Below are 8907 nucleotides of genomic sequence, written 5' to 3' on the forward strand. Positions count from 1 at the left end.
GTGGTCCCTTCACTTTTAAATTAAATCAGTGACAGGCAGTGTGAGGTTCTCCAGGCTGCACGCTTGGCTGGCCTCCGCTTCCTGCCCTTAAGTGCTAGCGCATGGAATGAGCAGTGGATTTGCAGACCACGTGGCGCTGCAAAGGAGGCTACTTGGGCTAGATGTTCCCTTTGGTTTGCCATATGCAGGATGTCTCTTTCAGTTTGAAGGATGGGAAAATGGCCCTGAAGATTTGTTACAGTCCTCAGTCAGGTCAATTGAAACCCAGAATGATTCATCTTGGAACAAAATGTAACTTCCTTATCTGGGGAAGTGAACCAAGCGCAGAAGAGCGACTGGGTGCACTTCAGGAGCTGTGCATTCAGCTTTCTGGGGGCATAAGTTCCACGTAGCCCAACTAAGCACTACAGAGCAGTCTTGGAAGCAGCACTGACTGTTTCTAGAAAAGAGCAATGACTGACGGGGGGTGTCGGGTAGATGGCAGACGAAGATGTATTAATTAGACTGTTGACACCTTTTGTGATGGGGAACACATCCTTCTGTGCACGTGAATAGCATACAACCTCGAGCACCATCAGACCCTAATCCTGACTAGGATCTTTGGGCATTACCACAGTACAAATTGATAACAATGCAGAATGGTAGAGGAGGGAAACTCGTTCTGCTTGTGGTTGGCAAATATTCCTAATGGCTACACATCCAGAGGTGATGAGGAGTATCCTGCCTGTTGGAAGCCTTTGTTCTCCTTCACATGCGGTTGACGAAAATATATTATTATGAGGATTTAGGCTTCAGGTGTGAATATCCAAGTAAGCGGAGAGATGAATCCAGTATGTTTCAGTGTGGTTTATTCTCTGCAGATTAATAATGTAAAGAAGAACAGCAGCAGTTCATTAAAAAGACCCCAGGAAAAGGGCACCAAAGCTGGATCTGTGAAGAAGGAGAAAGTGGTGAAGAAAGAAGAAGGTAACTATGGAATCAGGTTTCTGGCTCTACTTGTTAGATGTGGTGGGGACTGTGAAGTGTTCACATCTCACAGGTTCCAAAAGCTGCCCCAAATCCTGGTCGCTCAGCTTGTCACCAGTACACCAGTTTAGGTGCAGTGGGCAGTTCTGAAGAAAAGCTGGAAGCATTAGTACCACTTAGCCCACAGAGGAGGGGAGTGAGGGGCAAACTTGTTGAGTCTCCAAAAACAGAAATGTCTCTTATAAAGAGAGTAGCAGTCAATTTTTCTCTGCATGTATAAAGGGGCAGGACCAAAAGGGATGGGCTTAGATTGAAACAAAGGAGATTTGGGTTAGATATTCAGCAGAACTTTCTAACAGAGCAGGTTGTGAAGCACTGGGGTGGATTAGCTGCAGAGATGGTGGAATCTCCATCACTTAATGATTATAATACAAAGTGTATCACCTGATATTATAATATAGATAAGTTAACTAAATAACCAATAGAAGTAAGAATTAGAAATGCATATGTATAAGTGTTATCATATATAACTAATAGTAAAGTTATGTTAGATGCCTCACTTCCACCATGGGGACAGTTTTGTATCTTTTGCCTAAAAAAAGATAAGGGACTCCTTTTAAATGAGCTGTTGACCAGTTCTGAGACTACTGAATCAGGCAGCCGCACCTAGCCTCCGGGTTAGAGAGCAAGGGCTTGATTTGGGAACCTCGTGAACCAACAGACCTCCTTTAGTTTATGACTTTGTGAAACAATAAAAGTTTTAAATTGAACAGGTCTGAGCCTGTGCTTAATTCAGTCCTATATAATTCGGCATCGAGCTCCCACAACTGGGACCATGTAAGATTAGGGCTGACATACCTTTGTCTGGGACAGTTTAGATAGGCACGGTCCTGCCTTGAGCCTCCTAAACTGGTCTCTTTAGGTTCCTCCCAGCTCTGGTTTTTCTAGGGTTTGTCCATTAAATACAGGACAGTCTGTCTACTGCTGTCCACATTTTAGTAGACTAGCACAGGAAAAATGCATTTGACATAAGCCCCCAGTGTAAAGTTTTATGGGCAACTTTTCCCTCGGTCTTTCTGATCTCCCCCTTTTTGTCTTTTATAGGTCAACTAGTGCAGTTGGAAGAGAAGGGCAAAGGCTCTGTCCCCTGGTCTGTTTATGGCATCTATATCCAGGCAGCTGGAGGCCCCTTTGCATTCCTGATCATCATGGCATTATTCGTGCTGAATGTGGGAAGCACAGCATTCAGCAACTGGTGGCTGAGCTACTGGATCAAGCAAGGCAGTGGAGTAAGAGGACTATCCTCTTCTAAGCCTCTAATGGGGCAGGGAGGGGATCACTTCCTTGGGATTGTTTGGGATGAGTCTAAGACTAACAGCACTTCATCAAGGAGTCTGCTTGCATGGGTTCCCCAGGCGATGATCTGAAAGAAGCTCTTCTTCAATTTGGGAAGGGGCAATGACCTAGGATAGTTCCAAATGTTTTTCACTGAGGTGTTTAGATTATGAGTGTACTTGGAAGCCAAAAACACATTTTGGTGAGTTGAAAATTTTCACTTGAGTATATGAAATAGCTTGGGCAGTGCATGAGGGCAAGAGAGCTGTAGATGAAACCCGGCTGGCACTCAGCATTCTGCTGGTAAGGACTTCGGTGCATCCTATCATGTAGAATTCTTCTCTCAGCTTCAGTGGAGATCTCTCGGGGTTGCCTCTGGTCAAAGGTGTGACAACATGTGCTGAATGAACCACAAGAAACTTGGTCAAAAAAATTACAGGGAGCACGACCCTGGAGCCTTGTTCTCTTTTTTAAAAAAAAATCAGCTGAAGGAGAGAGAAACCAAGTATTTGCACAAGAGATAAGGCTAGCAAAGACTAGGAGGTGCTTAGATATATTGGAAGACAGGAAGATACAAGGATCAGCATAGTAGAATGACACATAAAAATTACTGGTTACTGCGGGGGGGAAAACCCTGTATTTAATAAAAAAAAAAAAAAATAATAAGGAGTGTTACTAGCCCAGCCACCATAGGCGTGTTTGTGTAATTATGTGAAAAAATGGGATGTTTGAAATTACTAAAACATTTGGTAAGCAAGTCCCAGGTAAAGGTGTAGTAAACACTGAAGAGTAACGTGTGGGACAGAAGACTAGAGATTTATTTTTTTAACCACACAAGTATTTGGGAGGCTGGAAAACAGTGGCTTTTACCAGTATTTAAAGAGATTCCAAGAAAAAAGGCTGGACATTACTAACCTGTAAATCTAACATCTGTGCTAGGAAAAGCTTTTTGAGATATTCATGTTTGCTGAAGGGTAAATTAGGAAAAACGCAGTTCACTTAGGTAGATTTGTGATGATGTGATTTTGTTTGTTAAATGTTGTTTAAAATAAGATTTCAGAGAATGCCTGGGTATTTAACATGGGTATCAGGAACGTCCATAGGTATAACCATTAATATTGGAAGGAGTGAAAACTTCATGCTTTTGGGTTCAACCCAGCCTTTAATTTTATCATGGCTGTGGATCAGACCTTGAAGGAGACAGCTGGTAACCATATACATTCATATGTGCTGCGGCGGGGGGGGTTGTACCTTCTCTTGAAGTCTCTGTTGTCTGGCCACTGTCAAAGATGCAGGACTAGACTACTGGGCCCCTGAATCCAGCCATTCTGGTAGTTCCCGTATAAAGCAGGAAAGTAGATTATTACATCTCCTTGGACAAAATTTAACTTGCGATTGTGCTGCATAAACACCCCTGATATAGTTAGAGGGATACGTTGAAATGGCCAAAGGACTAGTTCAGAACTGCGTTAGGAATGAGTGTGTGGCTCAGTCTGAAGCTTGGAACCTGCTGGAGCGCTTTTCTACAGTCGCTTGGTGCAAGCATTGCATTGATTGAGACAACACAGTGACTTTGTGTCATAGTTTTAATTCAAGATAATAAAGTAGAGGGAATATTTGATACTCGGAGGGTTAGCGCTGGAAAACGAAGTGTCATGTACCTAGGCATGTAGTAGTGCACTATGGTAGAAACAACACTGAAACTATCTAAAGCCTAAACGGCATTGAATTACTAAAGGGGGGAGAAAAAGGGATCTGGGTTTATTGACAGATCCTATTTATAAGCTAAATACTCAGTTTGGCATGCAGCTGCAGGAAATGTGGCTTCAGCCAGCCTTCCTTTCAAGAGGGAGGCATCCTTGTGTGCGTTTGTGCAGTGCCTCATATAATGGGCACGAAACCTGGCTGAGGTGTACTGTGAGACCCGTTTCAGCTGAGGTGAAGTCACGCAGCATTAATGAATGTATGCAAAACAGCCCAAAGTCAAAGGGGCCTTAGCTTTCTCTTTGAGAGTTGCAAATCACCTTTTTGGCAGGCGTTGAGAAGATTTCTGCTTCGGATCATGTTTCTGTTTGCCATTCCAAATTGGCCATCGGGGCTTTAAAACAAAATTTAAAATAAAATGTAATGAAGCTTTCCTTAAGAATTCCTCAGGCGTGTTAGGCCTTCGGGCCTGCTCCTGTTTTGAACAGCCGTGTAACTGACCCCTTGGGTTTTACCCAGAACACCACTGTGATGTTGGGCAACGAGACGGTTGTGAGCAGCAGCATGAAAGATAATCCTCACATGTCCTACTATGCTGGCATCTATGCGCTGTCCATGGGAGTCATGCTGATTCTGAAAGCTGTTCGTGGCGTTGTCTTTGTCAAGGTAGGTGCCAAGGCCCCTTTCCCCCTCCTTCCCGTTTGCTGGGGTCCCAGATTCCTTGTTTTGGTTTTAATATGTGAGGGGCTTTGTTCATCTTCAGGGCTTCCATTAACCCATCACCCAGGCTTACCTCCTTGTTCATTGTTAACTTCCCTCGAGTCGCTGGCTTTCTGCCACTGTGTGGCAGCATAAACCCAGTGGCTGCTACTTGTAGATGTGGAGAACCAAATGATCATTGTGGTGTTAAACACAGTAACCCGCTGTCTTGTGTTACCAGGGAACGCTCAGAGCTTCCTCCAGGCTCCATGATGAACTCTTCCGAAGGATTCTGCGTAGTCCCATGAAGTTTTTTGACACCACGCCCACTGGGCGGATTCTCAATAGGTTCTCCAAAGATATGGATGAAGGTATGGCCCTCTGTCTGCAATGGTAGGGCAGAGTCCTCCTTCCTGCTTTTGCCTCACTGGCTGCAAAGAGGAGGACATCCCACAAGTTTGAAAAGTGGAAGTCAGCAGTTCAGTAATGAGGGTTGGGCAACAGGCTGCCTTCTGAGAGTGGAAACCCCCCAAATCTGACTATTTGGATCAAACTAAAATACAGCAAGCCACTTTCTTAGGTAAACACAATGCATTTGGGCTGGCAGCAGCTAGCACTGGGAGTGCCCTGTTGTTGTTTTTTGGGGTGGGATTGAACTCATTGCCTTTTTTGGTATTTGCTCTTTCAAAAGCAAAACCAGTATTCACTTTTTGGTGCAGTAGGAGCTTTTTACTGCTTGGGCAGAAGGCTGGTGGGGCTTGAGAGCTCAGCATGGCTTGTGCTGGAGGAGCTCCATTTTAAGTCCTGACGCTGCTGGTTGTTAAAACCTGCCACGTATTGTTCCCACTCAAAACTGCTTGTTAGTTTTTAATGGAAAGTGACAAGGAAAGACTGATGGCCATTGTTACAGCAGAGGCCTCCCTGGTAGGTAGGAGCATTGGAAGATTGTCAGTTTGTAGAAGACAAAAACACTCATAAAAGTATAAGATGTTACACCTTAAAAAAAAATTTAAAAAGTCATGGAAAGCAGTATCCCTGCAGATAGCAGGATCCAAACATCATACCTTATTCAGATTGTTTCATTTCACGTTCCACAAATCTTTCTCTCTCCCTCTCCTCCAGTTGATGTTCGTTTGCCATTTCAAGCTGAAATGTTCATCCAGAATGTCATCCTGGTGTTCTTCTGCGTGGGGGTGATCTCTGGGGTCTTCCCATGGTTCCTGATGGCAGTTGGGCCCCTCATTGTCCTCTTCACAATCCTGCATGTTGTGTCTAGGTAAATGCAACAGTGCTTGTTAATAAGGACATTGTGTGCTTCATGTTGGTATACTGCAATATGGATGGTTATGAGAATCATTGAAAACTGTCCCTTGTCTTCCAGAGTCTTTATTCGTGAGCTGAAGCGCCTGGACAACATCACACAGTCCCCGTTCCTATCTCACATTACATCTAGCATACAGGGTCTCTCCACAATCCATGCCTACAACAAAGGACAGGAATTCCTGCACAGGTCAGCACAGTTGTTCAGCTATGAGTTCTTTATCAAGAGACAGGGTTGGCGTGAATCAGTGTCTTGGGATCTGAAAAACTTGACAGCTGGCTTTGTGACCGCTTCACCACCACCTTCTGTTAATTTCCATGCCATGATAGATCAGAGACTTAATCAGTACCCCAAGCCTTAGGAAACATCTCTTTAAAATTACTATGTCTACTCTCTTAATTCTGAAACACTGTAGATTTTATAGGAAACGATTCGAAGCTGTTGGGTTTCTCCTGGAAAATGCTGTCCAGTTAGCGTAGCAAAAAGTTGCTGTTCTGTGGATTTGAATCTGCTCCCTATGGCTTTTTTGTTGCGTATGTAAGCTTTGTTCTTGGCCTTCCTTTCATATGGCTTTAGGAGCAAGAGCTATTGTCACACTTGTAATTACAAATTTTCCAACCAGGCCAGTGCCCTGCTGGAAAGCGAGTGTAACTCCAGGATGTCACCCTCAAACTTGTATCTGGAGCAGGATGTTGTTATGTGCTCCACAGGTTGGTCAGGGTTTCCACAGTTGCAGCCAGGTGAGGTTTTTAGGTGTCACTTGTACAGTAGGTGGCCACATCCAGTGTGTATCCTATTAAGGGTCCGCATGCTCCATGGAAGGTTGAAGCCCAGTTGTTGCATTGTTGGATCGGAGACAAGGTGTTTATTTGGGAAAGTGTTTTCTGCCAAAGCTTTCCTCCAAGATTCTTCAGCGTTGTGGTGTAGGAGGTGCTCGGTACATGTTCAGAAAGGTTTTTGTGAAATCATGTGATGAGTTGGGAGATCTTGAAGGTCTCTGTGGATGGAAAGGTCTGGTTTATTGTTGATGCGCATTATTTCTCTGTATGTTGCTGCATCCCATCAGATAGAGGGAGGAGTAATGTTTGGAAGTGCTGATAGCCACTGCACTGGAGTTGATACCCAAGTTTCAGAGAGAGTCCTCATTGCTGAGTAGAGTTGTGTGTTGATGAGTTCGGTATGTTGACTTGAGGCCCAGCTGGGTGCGCAGTGCTTGGCTGTTGAGAAGCTCCAGGGCTATGGCATAAGTTTGGAGGGCGGCAGTTTTTTGCACCACAGCTTGTGCTGGTGAGCTTTTGGATGATGTTCAGTCATGGCAGTCTTTCAGAGGTGATGATAGTAGGTTAGGGAGCAGTCGAAGGTCACCCCATAGTAGGTAGGAGTCGGGTTGTGATGCATTCTTTCTCCACAAACAGTGATGTTGAGGGTGTTATGTGCCTTGCAGTTTGTCAAGGTGGAATGCGGAGATGATGGACATGGTTGAATTTGGCCATAGTCTCTACTTACGGAAGTATTTAGCCATTACTGATAAATCAAGAGTTCAGTGTGGCTTCAGTATCCTGAAAAAAAATTGCTTGTGTGGTCAAAGCAATAGCATTGGCATAGATACATTTCTGCAGTTATGTGTAGGACATATCACTTATATGTAGATGTTACAAAGTGTCCGTGCCAGAATACTACCCTGTGAGAGGCCATTGTTGAGTATTCTTGGAGAGCTAACCTTATCTTGTAGGCTTGTTTTTGGTTGAGGAGATCCACAAAGGTCAGTGGGTTTCCCACATTCATGAGTCACAGGATAAAATCTGTGAATCCCTTCCTTGTGACTGTTCTGTGTGGTAGGCAAGAATCAAGGCTAGTCCATCCAGATATGTAGATTCCCAAGTACCAGTCTCCAAGCTTCAAGGGAGATACCACTGCCCCTTTGTAAATCACTCCCTTATCTGCTTCCAGGTACCAAGAACTGCTGGATGACAATCAAGCACCATTTTACTTGTTTAGCTGCGCCATGCGCTGGCTGGCCATCCGACTGGATATTATCAGCATTGCTCTCATCACAACCACTGGCCTGATGATTGTCTTGATGCATGGGCAGATTCCTCCTGCCTATGCTGGGCTTGCCATCTCTTATGCTGTCCAGGTGAGGTCTTCTCCTTCCTGAATCTCTAACTCGATTGCATTTGAGAGCAGGCAGCAGCAATAATAATATCCCGGTAAAAAATTTCCTTAATGCAGCATTGTGGGAGAGGGGAGAAAGATTGAATCTAGTACTAATGAAGAACTAGTAACCCTGGGTCTGGCCATTTCTGGGAATTAAGGCGGCTATGCAGGTGCTTAGGGATCAGGGTTTTAGTTAGAGTGGTTCCCGGACAGTTGTTCTAATTAAAACAGCTCACCTTTGCATGGATTAAGCCCCTGTACATTTCAGAATGGTTGCAGGATGTTTTAGGTAAAACATCCAGCAAGGTTTAGATAAAGCATCTCTGTGACCATTTTGAAACATGGGGGCTAAATGCACCTGATGGTGAAGCGATGCTGGAGTGTTCCAATTAGACTGTGGGGCAGCCTCGATTTTAATTGTCTGCTCTAACGCGTTGTAATTAGAACGCAAACGGGCATGTCTGTAGGCACCCTAAGTAACAGGTTGGGAGGAATTGTGTGCCGGGAGTTGGTTATTAGAAATTAAAGGATACAGTAGAATGTGTTTGGACCTTTGTCACATGACGCATTTTATTTTCCAGCATATTTTGTAGAGCAGTAACACAGCTTGCTAACCAAATCAGTGTCAGTGTTTTCTAGCCTGACAATTCATGCCTGTAGAGCTTGGGTAATGTTCCATTGTTGGGGGGTTTCTGCCCCCTTGTGGTGAGATGGCACCAGATGAA

General features: G+C 44.4%; 1 protein-coding gene across 6 annotated transcripts in view; it reads left to right on the plus strand.

The window, feature by feature from the left end:
• ABCC5 (ATP binding cassette subfamily C member 5) overlaps window positions 1-8907 on the plus strand; it is a 68594-nt gene that overhangs the window by 48269 nt on the left and 11418 nt on the right. For all 6 annotated transcript variants that reach the window (XM_090053198.1, XM_090053199.1, XM_090053200.1 and 3 more), the window contains 7 exons: window positions 861-966; window positions 2071-2255; window positions 4525-4671; window positions 4946-5075; window positions 5827-5980; window positions 6086-6214; window positions 7976-8162. In XM_090053198.1, the coding sequence (XP_089909324.1) occupies window positions 861-966; window positions 2071-2255; window positions 4525-4671; window positions 4946-5075; window positions 5827-5980; window positions 6086-6214; window positions 7976-8162 (1038 nt within the window). The remainder of the gene's footprint in view (window positions 1-860; window positions 967-2070; window positions 2256-4524; window positions 4672-4945; window positions 5076-5826; window positions 5981-6085; window positions 6215-7975; window positions 8163-8907) is intronic.

Source organism: Crocodylus siamensis, chromosome 6 (assembly GCF_052110815.1).
Source record: "Crocodylus siamensis isolate JL-2025a chromosome 6, ASM5211081v1, whole genome shotgun sequence".
NCBI lineage: Eukaryota > Metazoa > Chordata > Crocodylia > Crocodylidae > Crocodylus > Crocodylus siamensis.